At 43.3% G+C, this 16755-nt stretch overlaps 2 protein-coding genes and 1 long non-coding RNA gene across 3 annotated transcripts; 1 reads left to right on the forward strand and 2 right to left on the reverse strand.

Moving 5' to 3' along the window:
- Nucleotides 1-974: 974 nt before the first annotated feature.
- LOC130393188 (uncharacterized) lies at nt 975-3554 on the reverse strand. The gene is made up of 3 exons (XR_008897092.1): nt 3236-3554; nt 1857-1918; nt 975-1056 (listed from the first exon to the last, which is right to left on the reverse strand). It is a non-coding gene; the product is annotated as an uncharacterized LOC130393188 (long non-coding RNA).
- A 25-nt stretch (nt 3555-3579) lies between these two features.
- LOC130393186 (deoxyhypusine hydroxylase-like) lies at nt 3580-7190 on the reverse strand. The gene is given in 6 exon segments (XM_056603803.1): nt 3580-4976; nt 5426-5675; nt 6146-6222; nt 6409-6576; nt 6972-7025; nt 7028-7190. Coding segments are annotated over 6 exon segments (909 nt in total). The 5' UTR covers nt 7077-7190; the 3' UTR covers nt 3580-4665.
- Nucleotides 7191-7955: 765 nt separating this feature from the next.
- Nucleotides 7956-16490, forward strand: LOC130392771 (leucine-rich repeat-containing protein 40-like). The gene is given in 16 exon segments (XM_056603270.1): nt 7956-8127; nt 9169-9213; nt 9216-9349; nt 9475-9548; nt 9636-9765; nt 10596-10719; nt 10807-10946; nt 11291-11463; nt 11972-12062; nt 12463-12508; nt 12943-13045; nt 13374-13481; nt 13667-13777; nt 14449-14526; nt 15015-15200; nt 15408-16490. Coding segments are annotated over 16 exon segments (1821 nt in total). The 3' UTR covers nt 15514-16490.
- Nucleotides 16491-16755: the final 265 nt, after the last annotated feature.

Raw genomic sequence — 16755 nt, forward strand, 5'->3', positions numbered from 1 at the left:
TTGTTTTTAATGTTGAAGGGCAAGGCCATTCATTTCATTATAGTTATACAGAACACACAACAAACAACAATTCCCCAGATGATATTCTTTCCAAGGGTTTGGTGAAAGGTGATAGGTCAAGCTCTAGGGTTTGGTGAAAGGTGATTGGTCAAGCTTATTTGCCAAGTTTTCATACTCATGCTGGCGACAATGACTCATCAAATGTTGATTATATTAATGATGATATTTTTGGAGGGAGGGATTGTTACAATAGGGAACCTAGTTTAGCTTTAACATTAGCATCACCTATTAATGTCTATTATCAAGTGCCAAAGTATTACTACAACAAACACAATTTCAGCTTTGAAAACACGATATTCATTTTTATTTTGTAACCCACTGCATTTACAACTATGTATTTTCTTTATAATTTATATATAATCTATATAATTTTCACATATATGTGTCATACATCCTATATCTATATCATATCATATGAATGAAACCTAATTACACTCATCTATCAATCAATGGGGATGATTTTCTGATATTAAAACATATCTATGGAGGATTGGAGGGGGTACTTGGACGATTTCAAAAGAGGTATATTTGTTGTTTGAAATTGGTTATGAAAGATTGCAACCAACTGAAAACTTATGAATTTTATATTCCATTTTGGACAAGTCTATTCTGCTGGATGCCCCTCAATTCTACACACTGTACCTTTAATAAAATGTGTTGAATCTGAAGGGCACACCTCACCTCACCTTCAAATGTTTTGTGCTGTTGAAAGGAGTACTAAGATGAAAAGATATCTGAGAGGGGGACGTTTAGCGGAAAATTTGGTTGGCTCCAATTTTGCCTTGATTCTTTCATCTTTGTATACAAACCCTTCCAGTAACGGTAAGTGTTAGATGAACAAAACTGAACCACGCTTCAAAACCATGAATGTAGGAGCCATGAAAGTATTCTGGAAATGATCCGCCCCCTCTTCTCCACCTCTCTGCTCTATCTTGCTGTGGTTAGGTCCTTTTGACTTGAAGCAAGCCCCCTGCAGGAAGGAGCCAGGTATGGGTGCTGCAAAAGAAACAAAAAACACAAACACAGTGCGTGAATTGATAGTGTGTGTGTATATGGAGGAAAGGATTCCTCATGGACAAGGAGGACCTTAGGCCACTATGTATTGTGGAATATGATGATAGATAATCTATTTTCATATATCTATCATCACATATATGATAGATAATCTATCTTCATCTATCTATCATCACATGTATGATGATAGATCATCTATAATCATATATAATCTATTGAAGGCCATGGATGTGCAATGCATTAGGTTTTACTTCTAATGGCAAATGTGCTGGCTGTAAGGAGGCAAAAATGTAATGGAAACGTAATATTATCAAGTTTATTGATTAATATCTGATAACAGGGCCCCGTGGCGGAGACAACAGCTACCTTACAGATAGAAGCACAAAAGGTACGCACAGAAATTTAAATAGTCTCTCAATTGAAAGTGTGTGTATGTGTGTGTGTGTTTGTGGTGGTAAATCCCAGGGTAAGCCGTCAAAGCGGGACTGGTGTGTAGAGGTTAAAGCGAGCTACAGGAGCTTGGGTTTTTCTAAAAAGCGTAAGCTGATTAAAAGGACAATAGCACTAACATAGTGTTTGAACAGACTGCACCATGCTGTGGGACTCCATGCTGGTAAGCCTCGATGGAAAGTGGGCTTGGATATAAGATGATTCTTATTGGTGGCAGGATCCTGGGAACAGCATGGCTGACCCTGAGCATGACTTATATACTTACAAGGAAATAAATATCATTACTACTTCTAGAATATGATACTACTGTTCAGTCATGAAAGAAAAAGTACCTTATTCATGCTGTGATGGGGACCACGGGTTCCGGGTCATCTTCCACTTTCTTGCAAAAGACCTGCCGAAACAGGAAGTTCCACAGAAACAACGTCAAAGAGGTGTTGACAGCCAGTATCCAAGCCGACAGCGGATGCATATTACTGGATGGCTGGTAGAGGTGGAAAGACTGCTTGGATGTGCCGAAGGTATGGTATGCAAGTGAGCTGGCTGCTGAGGTTCCTTGCTTGTGCTGGACGGCTGTTCAATTGAAAGGTTGGTTCTCGAGATTGCTAGTCAGTTGAAAGACAGTTACGTTGGCGCAGGTAGAAGAACACCTGTGGGTCGTATAGTCTGTGGGTCAATCGCACAGCTTTGATGACATAACTCAAATGACTGGAGCTGCTCCAGTCTGTTAATCTTATCGTCTGGTTTGTTTCGGAGCAGGGTAGTTAGTCGGTATGGGTTGGTAGGTCAGTTGTGTTGCTCGTATCGTTGGAAGGATTCAACATTTCTGTGTTGATTTTCTGATTTTAGTCAGTGTAGCTCAGATTCATAGAGGTTGTATAGTTGTTATTTTACCAGCACACTGAATGACAGCTCTGTTCACCAATGACAACGGCCAGTTTAATTTACCCTGCGTATGTAGGGATTAGAATAATCTGTGACATGGCCTCTCTTTGTCCTTCACAAACCGACACATACAGGACACCTGGATAATCCATTCACACTCAAGGTTAATGAATCTCTATCATTTGCAATGGACATTCCCCCACGGCATCGATCACTATGTGATATTCATTTTTAATTATCCAGTTTTTGTTGCTCGTTGTACAATCCCTAGCATCCCTAGCACAACAAAATGGGTTTATGTTAGCTATCAGTTTATAATTCAAGTATTGCCACTTAACTGAGTTTTAATTAGGTGGCAAAAATCTTCCTGAATATAGTCAATAGTATTAGCCATACAAGGACATTTAATCTACAACTGGCAGTCAGCCACTTATCTCAGTTTTAAGGAGGACTCTGTTGAAAGGTTATGTTGGTCAAGAGACTACAGCAAGAACCCTAGAAACCGTTGAGAAAATGCATTCAACAATACACATCTGTATATTTTTTCGAAAGACTAAAATGAAAGACTATCGTTAAACAAGATTAAAAGACAACGATTGCAAAATACGTTTAGATCTACCTAATATAATCTGACCAGCAATACAACTTTTCTTAGAAATGGTTGTGTTATGTTATGTTATGCACTTTTTTCCTAAAAATGCATCTAGATTTCTGTCATACGGGGCCGGCAGGGGACTACCGTCAATCCCATGTCCTCGTCACCTTAAAAAATACAACCTATACATCAGAAATATTAAAAGCCAATACAACACGCTACATAAAGTACCTTTTATGCAGGCTGTTGGTCCTCCGCTTTCCTCTGCTTGAAGGCCTCAGTCAGGATGAACAGCCAGTAGAAGACGGTGATGGACACGTTGAGGACCAGCACGAACACAGCCAGGGGATGGAGCATGGTGCCGCAGCGTCCCACTCTCTCCGTCAGCCCTTTGGGTAATGAGGGAAACTCGAAAGAACCACTCAGAGCCTCTCCAATCTTCCGCGGCACCCCCTGCTGCTACACGTTGCTTAAACCTCAGGTCCAGAAACCCCTTAGTCCTACTCGAGAAGGCTGACTAGTTCCCCAACAACGAACGATGCTCATGTAAGTACTGATATATAATGAACACATAATTGCAAACATGCCGGTCCCCCCTTTTTCAAACCAGACTGCAGGAACTGTCACAGTATTTAAAATATGGAATATAATATATTGAGGAAATATAGTGGGATACTTTCAGTGGGATATCATTATCATTAAGCCTCCATAGCCAAATTATTCTAATAGATGGTATTAACATATTTTTGGAATGCAGTCTGATATGTTACATGAATACTCAATCTTGACCAGAGGTTTACAGATTAGAAAAGAAACAATTTAAACGCAGTACCTTGATAATAAACTTGCATGCATATTCTATTATTTTAAGTGTCACAGATCCCGGGAACTAAGCAATTGGCAGATAAAAAATACATTATAAATATACATGTATAATAAAGATCCCTTTTTTTGATAAGATTTAAAAAATGGTCACGCTTGCATGTAGTTATGTTATGAAGATATTGGGGCTCGGAAGAACGTTTATTGTGTTTTTGTTAGATGACAGATAGTTGTGTTGATAGATGATTGATTTAAAATGCAAGCCAAGCCTTCATTCCATAATGTCAAACAAACCATAGCAATAAGACATCATCAGTGATGAAACCAGTTTAACACAAATAATATAATAAGGGGAATAAACCCCATAATCAGTACAACAAAATATAAAGCGGTAATTGAAGCTTGTATAAATTAAGTTTTATAATATACCCTTCAAGGCACAACACGTGATCCTCTCATTCCCCATCCTGGTCACACATACGTAGACTACTCGTGGCTCTGCTGGACACAGTACACACCCCTGACCCCACTGGACGGTCGGCCCTTGTAAGCCCTGCAGAACCATGTGCAGCCGGACTCTTGGTTGTGCTTCGTCAAACAACCGACTCCATCAGTCCAGTGCCATCGTTTATTACGCACAACTCTGTTGACCTTTACGTTGACAGTTAAGATCAGGTTCTGTCCTTTCCTCGGCGATGAAGTACTTTTCCGCCTCTCCCATCAGCAACTAAACATCCGTGAAAAATTCCCCGCCAAAATTCGGGGAGTGTGGCGACCCAACCCCCACGTCTGTCCGTCCGTCCGTCCGTCCGTCCGTCCGCCCGTCCGCCCGTCGCGCGTCAACACTGCAGCCGGGCCAGGCCGTCGGCGTACTGGAACTGCCCGCTGCTCTCGTACTCCAGCATGTCCAGCGCCACCTCGCAGCTCTCCTTGACCACGCGCTCGCCGTCGCCGCGGTGACGCTGCAGCACCTCCAGGCACTCCTCCTGGCCGATGGAGCCCAGGGCCTCGGCCGCCTCGTGCCGCACCATGGGGCTCTCGCCGCTGCGCTCCAGGGCGGCGCGCAGGGCCGGCACGGAGGCCGGGTGCTGCATCTGTCCCAGGACGTAGCCGATCTCGTGGCGGAACAGGGCGCTGGAGCACTGCAGGCCTGGTGGAGGGGGGGCAGAGAGGGGGTTGATGGAGGCGGGCTCGTCATCGTCAATGACTTTAAATTGTCATTCTTGATTAAGCTGTCTGCTCTGGTCAAATAAAAGTAATGAAATCAATAAAAATCAATGAATAGCGCCTTATTTATTAATCTACCAATAGCTTCATTACATTGTAATAGAACCTCAGCACAAAGAAAGGTATCAACACTAACCGAAGGCAAAAAGTCTAAGCTATAAGCACTTTGAGTCTGCCTCGTTATTAAGAGATATATATAAATAAAGTTGCCATGCCTAATAAAAAAATTGATTGCCATGGCAAATGGTTTGACAGATGCAAGGACACACACACACACACCACACACACACACACACACACACACACACACACACACCCACACACACACACACACACACACACACACACACACACACACACACACACACACACCATCTCCTAGTGCCAGCACAGCCTCTTCGCTGCCGTTGTTGCGGAGGGCAAACATCGCCCTGTAGCGCTCGAACAGCGGCAGGGTCTCGTCCAGCAGGCTGGTGCGCAGCTCCGGGATGCTCTTCTTGGCCGCGGGAGGGGCTGGGTCCACGGAGGAGTAGGGGTTTTTGTCCGCCGCGCCGTCCTCAGCGCTCCCCCCGCTCTGCAGCCACTCCAGCCGGCGCAGCGCCAGCTGGCACGTCTCTGCCACCTACAGGAGAGACAGGGGAACAGCGCTTTATGACACTTCTCAGGGCTCCATGGATTGGCGTTGCCCTGCTGCATGGTGTGCTCCAGCACACACAGTAACCCTCTGACCCATGTGTTGTGTTTCAAAGCAGAGGGTTGACACTAGCCTTTGGCCCATGAAGGGTTAACCCAAGAACAAGTGGAACGTGGACTATTTCAGTAATACTTTTTATTTTATTAACGTGAAATGTTTCAGTGGTCGAGTCTGATCTACTGAATGTGATGACATTTGAAAATTGCGTATTAAGAGGACTGTTAATAAAGACATGGTTGACAAAAGCATTAACATTGTTCAAAGTAAGAAAAAAATACATTTATAACATAAATGTCCATAATAATCTAACATAAATTATATTGATATTGTTATCGTTGCAGATTGTACTTGCTGATTGAAAAAATGAATATAGTTTGTTTATAGTAGTGATTCTATACCTCAATGACAGGGTCCTTTGAATACTCTTCAAGTATTGGCAGAACTTCTGGGTCACCAATCGCACCTAAAGCCTCACCTAGAGATGCAAAATACAGACAGACGTCACAGGACTTTTTCAGAACAATAAATCAGTATTCGACCAAGCCGCAACAATAATGACAACATATAAAAATGAGGTTATGCATGGAGGTTGAAAGTGTTAAACATGTTTGGAGTTTATTTCTCTTAACATTTCTCCTTTCCCTATGCCAGCCAGCCCTACCTGCTTCGTGACGGACCATGGGGTCTTGCTTGGTGTCTTTCAGGACAGCCATTAGTGTAGGTATTGCTTGTCTGTCCTGCATCTGTCCCAGGCAGTAGGCAAGCTCGTGCTTCAGCAAGGCAGACTCGTCAACAAACGTCTTGCTAATCCACTCTATGGCTTCTGAACCTTAATGTTTGGAGAGTATTGACATGCAGTTACAATACATGTACAATAGATGTATAAAGGACAATGTATAGATGAAACGAAAGCTTAGTTTTAAACTACCACTATTATTCATTACATTTTGAAGATGATATGAGAATACTTAATCCATCCAAGAAGTAGTAAAACAACCCCAACTGAAATGTATGTTGGGGTTTTTACTACTTTCATTTCTACTACTGTCATGCACAATGACATTAGTAGAAATGAAGATGCAAAATAAATAGGAAGATTATCAACATTGGAGATGGACATTATTGGCAGTATTGCTGTATTTATGCTACATTATTGCAACTATACATTATTGACCATGATACACGAAGTGGCAAAGAGACTCAAGGGTCCAGTAGGTGCATTACCTCCCAGGTTCCTCAGCGTGAACAGCGCCCTGAAGCGCTGAGACAGGTCCTTACTGGGTCGACCAGGACGCTGCCAATGGCCCTGATCTGATCGGGACTGGCCATACTGGTGAGGTGGGCAACAAGCAAATACGTGTAGTCAAGACAAGATAGTCGGTAATTGCAGCAGGGTCATCAAAGATAGTAATTATATTGCTGACTTATTTTGACCAATGTAGACCCCCAATTTATTAGAGTAGAAGTTTGTATGACAAATATGGTCTCAAGATAGATAGATGTAATATGTTTCAGGGGGTTGGGGGTAAATATTAAATATTTTTCTGAATAACTTTAATAGTTAGCCCTAAAACCCATCTAACAGAACACATCCTTCAACTGACAATAGTAATACTATAGTTATTATTGAACCATTCACGCAAGCATGTCCATGACGCTGTGCTTATGAAAGCAAGTAGACGTGGTGGTAAGTATCAGCTTGGCCACACTTTGGATTGGTTACATTTGATACAGTCCTCATAGTGGACCGTCAAATGTCAGGCAAATAGAAATCCATACTATATTATACTCACTTAATAAGACTTCCAAAGTGAGTTGTTTGGGTTAGTTGCTAGCCTGCTCTATTGCTTTTATGCAAGCGGTTCACTGTCGCATGGGCCGAGCTCTGGTGAAGTACTTCCGGATATGTGACTGTACTCACTACCAAATAAAAGTACTCACCAGGCAAGTGAGGGCACAGTAGTACAGATCTAATGCAGACTTTGCTATCTGTATCCAAAACGTGGTTATGGGAAAGTATCCTGAAGTCAAGTTCAAACCGTGGAACAATTCCTTTGCGAAATGCCCTTTAAAGAGTCTTATGCTCCCGAAAACACGGAGCGTGGCCTTAATTTGAAAGCGCTATGTAACCCGGAAGCTGTTATGAGGGCGTGGCAGCGAAGTAAAGATAACACACTCGGTTATGTCCATTTCAGAAGTTGTGTAGGCATGTATGTAGTTGAATACATTCCAAACAATGTCTCGTTTCAAAGAGGAGGTAGAGTGGACTCCCTGTCCGGGTTTCAGACGGACAAGGCAGAACCAGCCGTTCCCAACGGACTGCTGAACGCTGCGAGAAAGAGCGGCCAGCTCAACTTATCGGGTCGTGGGCTAACTGAAGGTAATGCTGCACCAAGCATATAGTAATGGGTACCTACCTACCTGTTATAGTTATAACGGTAATATGTAATACAAGACGTGATGTTACAAGGTACCTGTTATTTACTATAACAGGTACCTTGTAACATCACGTCTTGTAGACAACCCAACCCAGTGTTTGAGTTATAAAGGATTGTTTGTTTTTAATATGTATACCCAGGAGAGTGGATAGAATATTGTTTTGAATCAATGCTGATTTGAGATCTGATCGATTAAAGGATTCAAGTACAGAGTTGGAGACTAGTTTCACCTTATTATATATTTATACAATTGTGGGTCAAGTTGTCGTCATTGTCGTTGTCGTCGTTTATTGATATTCACATTTTGGATTATGTAATCGGGTAGCATTATTTTTTCATGCATGAGCCAGTAGTTTATGAAATGCTGATCACCTTTTATTTTGGTCTCTTGACGTGACCTGAAACCTCGTGTTGGAGACCTTCATGTCTTGGCGGAACTTGGTTCCTTGCTGACAGGTCAGCGAAGGGTCAAAGTCTGAACTAATTAAGAGGATATTTTATTGTTGTTCTCCTTCATTACTGGTGTAGAAGATAGTTCTTCCTTTAGTATAGGCCTGCATCAGACTACAGAATAGCAGGAGTTTTTAGGATTTAGTTGTCTTGCCCAAATCAAATCTTTTCCACAATATTTTATAGGATAATATAATATTCTGTGTAGTTAAGAAACGTCGTGAAACAAAGCCAAGCCCAGCAACCAGCAATGTTGGACATCATTGAGATACTCTATTATAAAGTGGTAGGTAACTAGTTGCATGGCTTAAGAGGAATGTATTTGCTGTTACAGTGTGCTTAATGCTGATTTTTTTCTAAAGCCACACAACCCAAGACCTTACAAATGGAGTCCTGCTGTGTGTGTGTGTATTTATTATATGTGTATATCCCATTGTAGTAATAATCACACACCCGTCAAAGTGCCAATACACACATCTGGTCGCTAAACTACTAGTTACCAGTAATACTAACCACAGTGACGTCTGTTTCAGTCCCCCAGAATGTGTACCGCCTTAATGTGGACACGCCAGAGGAAGCCATAAGAATCTGTCATTTGGGGCAGATGACCGCTGGTGGGAACAGACAGACCTCATCAAACTGCTGCTCTCGTCCAATCAGCTCACGACACTGTCAGATGACATCAGACTCCTCCCAGGGCTTACCACACTGGACGTAAGTGAGGATAGAGTTAGTAATTAGTAACTGTATAAAGCCAGTGTAAATAATAAACTAATTAATTGCATCAAGCATGACAAAAAGTTATATTTTCCTGTTTTGCGTACTGTTTTGATGTTCAGCTCCATGACAACAAGCTGACCAGTTTACCCGGTGCCCTGGGAGAATTGGAGCAGTTACAGCAGCTCCGACTCAGGTATACACACACGCACGCGCACACATTTTCTGACCACTAGGGATGATTCAACAGCCAAATGCAGTGTGTGTTTTGTGTGTCAACCAGTAACAACCAGCTGAGCACCTTGCCTGTGGAAATGTGCAGATTGCATAACCTGCACAGCTTGACCCTCCAGAAGAACCTTCTAGAAACGCTGCCCGAAGAGCTGGGACAACTAGACAATCTGACTGAGCTGGTAAGATAACCAATGCTAACTTAAAGAGATTTGGACTACACACTGCTTTGTGTAGTACAGTACTACACAAAGCAGTGTGTAGTACTGTACTACACACTGCTTTGTAGTTTATTTACAGTTGATAAACATCAATACTTCATCACACAGTACCCCACCTACACTGAATTGATTGAAATGGCTAAACTCTACTTTTATTTTGTAATTAAATAAAGATGCTGTTGTCTGACTCATTCTGATTTGGCACTCTTTTGTCCCTCTTGTCAAACTATTATTTTATATATTGGACACTGCACTGTAGTACACTAGTTCCCAACCTTTTACTTAATGTACTAAAGCACTTGAAGACACTTAATTGCCTTCAAGACCTTTAGCAAACCACCTTATAAGCAAACAGGATAAGTAGATAAATATCGATGTAGTGGCTATGCAAAGTGCGCAAGCGCCCCATTTGTACACAAATATTACTGCAAGTCTATGGCCAGTAGGAAACAGTAGAAGAATAAGTCCCATTGTGTTAACTTGGCAACTAAATAGATAAATACATGGATTACAATGGATAACATTACAATGGAAAACATTGCAGTGGAATGTAAGAAAAGCTATTCTTTAAATAAAAACAAGCCATATATTTTCTGAACTATATTAATAATATATACATTTTAAAGTCTTTAAACTTTTTTCTATCATTGAAAATTTCTCCATGTTAAGAAACACTTTCCCTTACCACCTGCAGTACCCTCACATACCACCAGTGGTACCCACACCACAGGTTGGAAACACTACTTTTTTATTTACCTGGTTAACTAGGTGTTGCTTTTGCTTGTTTTTAGGTCCTTTCCAGCAACCGCTTAAACTCCCTCCCCTCCGGCCTGGGGCATCTAGCCTGTCTCCAGAAACTAGACTTGTCCCACAACCTGCTCACCTCCTTGCCTGACAGTCTGGCCAAACTAGCAAGTGAGAACCCTTTCATGTGTCTAACCTCAAGTGAGATGCGTTTTGTCTCTAGAGGGAACGTACTCAGACCTTGTTGTGCGTTTACAGGTCTGAAGCTGCTTGACTGCAGCAATAACCAGTTGACCTGCGTTCCTGCTAGCCTATCGGAAATGACCAGTCTGGAGCAGCTTTACCTCAGGCACAACAAGCTCCGCCTCCTGCCGCAACTCCCTGCCACCAATCTGAAGGTGACCGTGATTATAAAATCTAGTCGTGGACTCTGTAGACGTTGGCCTTCAAAAGGAATCCATTTTTGTGTTCAGACATCCCAAGGCTTAGATTAACTGGCCCATTCACGTCATTGTTATTTATATTGGGTATAATAGTGGTTCATCTTTTTCATTTATTTAGTATTTTCTTGTGGATAGTTGGATGCGGGCACGGAATTGCACTTTATTTCATTTTTCATTATATTATAATATCATTATGCCGCCAACATGAAATTCAGGCCGTAGCACGGTCAATGCAATCATATCATCTTTACGTCTGCCTGCCTGTCTGTCTGCCTGTCTGTCTGCCTGTCTGTCTGTAGGAGCTGTACCTGGGCAACAACCAGATCGAGCGGCTGGAGGCGGAGCAGCTGGCCAGCCTGGCGGCCATCTCCCTCCTGGAGCTCCGGGACAACAAGATCCAGAGCATCCCGGAGGAGGTCACCCTGCTGGCCACGCTCACACGCCTGGACCTCACCAACAACGACGTCGCCACGTAGGTCCCGCCTGCCTGAAACCCCGGCATGGCGCCTAGCGTATGGAAGCAGTGTGGTGACCCACGGAGAGAGCTGTCAACCTTATAGGGGTTTGACAGTTGAGGCTGTTACTGCACAGGGCTCTTGATGGGCAGCTCTAGAGGCCCCCCTAGTGGACGGACCGGATTACAAACAAGGACAGTTGTGGGTTCTTTTCAAGGATGAGCCTTCAGTTGATTTTACCGTTTATTCAAATGAGAGAGAAAGAACAGTCTGGCAAGCGGCTACAGTAGGTCAAAGTATGTGCACAGGGAGATTCGGGGGCAACGCTGGGTTGTTATCGGCCTGTGGCCATGATGTGTGGTGCGCAGTTTCATAATCTATTTGGCCCGTTGCCTAAGGTTACGCCAACTCTCTGGGTGCAACTAGAGATGTGTGGGGGATATCTTCACATGTGTTTGGCTAGTATGGTAGCAGGTATAATGTAGTGTGTGTGTGTGTGTGTGTGTGTGTGTGTCCATCCATTAGTCTTCCAGCCTCTCTCAGCCTGCTTCCCAATCTGAAGGTCTTAATGTTGGAAGGCAACCCGCTGAGAGGAATCCGAAGAGACCTGCTATCTGTAGGTCACACGCACAGCTACATACACAGCTACACACACACACACAGACATCAAACATCTCTTGCAATCAGAAAATCCTCCATCAAGCCCACTTTGATCATCTTCATAACAGATCCCTCCCTTGTGTCTTAAGGGCTTGTGGCATTTGTACCGACTGCTAGTTAACTAACAACTGTCTCAGTCGGCTCCAATCCCATTTTAATACCATGTCATTGCGAAATAATTTAGTGGTGATTAAATACACTGCTACCATAATTATCATTAATACACATATTAATGATTGGGATCAAAAAATGGTAGACGCAACAATGGTCAGAATTGAGTTATTTCTGCCGTGGAGGTCTGTATTAGTGATCAGTCAAAACGCCATAATGATATTTATTCTGCTTCCTTCTGCCAGAAAGGAACCACTGAGCTGCTGAAATATTTACGGGGGAGAGTTAAAGGTGATATAATGTGGTGTGACTGAATCATTTTTATTTTCTACTTCTGTCTATATTCAGCCCACTTGAATTACTGCTACGACTAAGAAGAACACAGCATAAATGCATATATTCTAGCTGCTTGATTAGGGGTCCAAACACATTTTGGAAGTACGCCAGTGGTTCCTGGGACTGCTTTAGGACGGTGCACATCTGGATTTATAGGGGAGACCCGGCAATTGAATTGCAAATAGTTTTTTTTTAAAAGAATGAGTAGACCTTACTTGTTGCTTGCTCTTCTAATTATTTGTAATGCTAGCCACAAGCTAGTAAATGGCTAGCCAGCCAAGTTCTGTACTAATGAATCATCCTTAATAACCCCCTGGCAACACACATTGATTAATATCATACTCTGTGTATGAGTGTTTGAAGAGTCTTGTGGTTGTTGTCATTCTTAGAGGAGCCAGGTAAAGTCGACGAGACTCCCACTGCCATGACTCTACCCAGCCAGGCCAGGGTAAACATCCACAACCTCCAGACACTCAAGATCCTGGACTACAGGTACAAAGAGCAACAGAAGGGTTAGGGAGGGTTAATCCCACCTGTCTGAGAATCAGACCCCCAGACATTGTTGTGCGTGTGTATTGGCGGTGTCCGTATATTCTAATTTGTGTTTCATTTGTGTATGTACGTATGAACTTGAAAGCTGCGTTCTTGGTGAGAAATGTGTTGATCATTTCAATAAAACAGGAACCTAAGGTTAAGTGTGTGTGTGTGTGTGTGTGTGTGTGTGTGTGTGTGTGTGTGTGTGTGTGTGTGTGGTGTGTGTGTGTGTGTGTGTGTGGGTGTTGTGTGTGTGTGTGTGTGTGTGTTTGTGTGTGCGCTCTAGTGAAAAGCAATCAGAAAACATTCCAGATGAAGTGTTTGACGCTGCAGCCGGACAGATCGTGACCACCATGAACTTCAGCAAGAACCAGCTGACCACACTGCCCCCTAGGTACACACACACACACACACCACACACACACACACACACACACACACACACACACACACACACACACACACACACTCTAACAGTGTGCTGCATGCATGCATAAAACACCAGGACCATCCCTCTGGCTGGAGAGGTCCTGACATGGTGCTCATGTTAATTCCTCTCCTATCCCCGTCATCCCCCAGGCTAGCAGAGTTCCAGGGGTCGTTGACGGAGCTCAACCTGGGCTTCAACAAACTGTCCTGCCTCTCTCCAGCGGTCTCCTCCCTGGTTCAGCTCACACACCTGGACCTCAGGTAGAGATGATGCATCGTGGGACTTCTACTGTCCGAACCTCAGCGTCGTCCACCACCAGATCCTAAGCAGTGTTAGAATGACAGCCTGTTGAATTGCAGGCTCATTCCCTTGAGGGCGCACTTGGACGCGAGCTTGAGTGCAGCAGACCTTCAGGTGGTCAGGTCGTCTTTCGTTACAGGATCTTCTTGGCTCTTGCTATGAAGTGCTTGCGGCTTCAGTCTTTTGTTGACCTGTCACCATCAAGTATGGGACAGGCCTTATGGGACGTCGTGACTTGAGTTGGGAAATATTCAATCGTTCACCAATTTCCTTAGGAACATCCTGTGGCTCAGTTGTAGTGGTGGGGTCACATGCGCTATGAGGGATTTACAATGACACTGATGGTTCATGGTTGTCGATATCTTGCATTTCATTTCACCAAGAGCTGAGGATTGAAAGTTAAAGCTGCTATCCTCAAGTATGGCCCCCCATTTGTCGTGTTTTGATTGAGTCTCATGCATTCGGATCTATGCTTGCTTTAAATACACAAGATTAGTTTGATAATGGTAACTTTTCACTTCTTAGCCATATTGAAACTTCAAAATAGGTCTGCAGGTGGCATCATCTCATCCCCAATGGCTCCGCTCTTACCACGGTTTAGATTGTGTCCGTTTGATTTGTGTCTTGCCAGGAACAACCAGCTGAGCGACCTGCCCTCTGACCTTGGGTCCTTGAAGAAGCTGCGCTCTGTGATTCTGAATTATAACAAGTGAGTGGCAGACGCGCTCGCATCACCGTGCAAAGCTACTGCTACTAAGGTTAATGCTGCAGTTCCAGACCTGCCGTGTCATTTCATGGCATCTAGTCCAACACATACAGGCCCTCAAGCTAGCATAATCGTCTTAGGGGAGGGAAAAGGTGAGGAGCTAGACTGTAAAGAGTAAGTTATATAATATAATTTACATTCAAATGTGTTCAGTTGTACAAGTGTTTATAAAACAGTGTTTATACAATGCAGTTACAAGTTATTACCTTTTTTATATTACTTAATGAATATTCACCTAAAGCATTTATTGTGCAGTTTGATTCCAACCTCACACGATTCTTGAAAGACAGACCACCGGATATACAGTGATGTCCTGGCTGGGGCTGACGGCCAGCGCACTCATCAGCAGCCAGTTGGGTTAGCTGGTCATGCAACACCCGGAGAGTTACAATACATTTCTCTCCTGCCATCCCTTCCTTTTCCGGTAAAAGGTTCAAATGCTTTCCTGATGTCCTGTACGAGATTGTTTCCTTGGAGACTGTGTTGCTAGGCAACAACCAAGTGGGTGGTCTGGAAGCAGAGCGTCTAAAGGCGCTGGTGGCTCTGTATACTCTGGACCTGTCCAACAACGACTTGCTCAACGTAGCACCTGAACTGGGGCTCTGCACGTCGCTCAGGTAGGCCAGGACGTGCACACACTCAGATTGGTCAAATGGATGTATTAATACGTGAAATACCCACACACCCCAATTTGCTAGTACAGTTCAGGAAAATGTACTTCTGAATCCGCTTTAACTTTGGTCCTCATTTCTATTTGAATGTGTTTTAGATTAAATGTAAACGTAGATCACAAAGGTAGTCTCTCTCTCTCTCTCTCTCACTAGGTGTCTCAGTTTGGACGGCAACCCCTTCAGGACACCAAGGGCAGCCATCGTTGCCAAGGGAACGGATGCAGTGATGGAGTATCTCCGCAGTCGCATCCCCACATAAATCCTTTTCCTTTCAGGCTACACCCTGCCCTCTGCCCCCACCCCCAAGATCTGGGCTTAGCAGCGACCTCACTGCCCATTGGCCCGAGGTGAAATCCCCTACAGAAGCATGGGGCTGTTGGTCATGATAAACGTACAATCCATAAATTCTTTAAGCACATCTTTACTACATCCAATGAGAAGCACTTATACATTCAATAAAGCATTTACATTGTGGCTTCACAATCATGATTGCTTGGTGTGTGTGTATTGCAGGCATGATAAACAAGATGCCATTTCACGGTCCGTAGTCTTGTCTTCACTGCCTACTACATAAGTGCTGCAGTTCATTACGCTATTGGTTAATTGACCACTCAAGCACAACCAGGAAGTGTGTAGTCTACTCATGAGTCAGGAGATGAGCTCTTTGTAGAAGCTCAGCAGTGTGCCTTTTATTAGGTTGTGACTCATGTCAATATGGTGGGGTGTGTGTGTGGGGGTTGCAATTTATCCCCAAACTGCTGTATTTCCAACAAAGATTAAGGAGCAAAACTTATTTTGTTAAGAACATTTGAATCATTTATTTAAAACATCCATTTTTACTTCCAGAGTCGTCTCTCTTGAAAAGAATGTGGATGATGAAGGTGGACATTAGAAACCCAACATTTTGACAAAGGCGAGCGAGCAGATGGGCGCGAAGCAGAGCAGCAGTGAGCAACATGGTAGCTTCAGATCCCCAACCCTTGCAACATCGTCTTTAGAACATGAATCCTCTTAAAAGTCATAACAGACTCGGAACCATTGACATCCAAACAAAAAAATCATAGTGAATTTACTTTAAAGCTTAATGTAGCAATACTGTCTTTTTAAATCTATTTTGAGTGTATAAAATGGTATGCCTTTTATGCGTGAAGAAACAGAACTTTTTTCTGCATGCTGACTGGTTCATTTGCTGGATCGGCTCAATACACAACATTGCTACACGTTCTATTCTATCTAAAACCTTCTCTTGCATGGACACACTCACTCACATATGCACACACACATCCCCAACCCACAACTTAAGTCACACTCCAATCATTATGTATGTTTCACAACACGTCTTCTGTTTTACAGATCACTTCCTTGAGAAGTGAGTGGTCACAGGGGCACAAATAAACAGTTCATCCCTTGTCAAGTCATAATGTCCCCCCCCCCTTCCATTGGCAGTATACCATAGCTATGTAAAAAGACCCTTACACACAGGGGGCGGAGCCTATTGTAG

This window comes from Gadus chalcogrammus, chromosome 12, assembly GCF_026213295.1.
Source record: "Gadus chalcogrammus isolate NIFS_2021 chromosome 12, NIFS_Gcha_1.0, whole genome shotgun sequence".
Classification (NCBI taxonomy): domain Eukaryota; kingdom Metazoa; phylum Chordata; class Actinopteri; order Gadiformes; family Gadidae; genus Gadus; species Gadus chalcogrammus.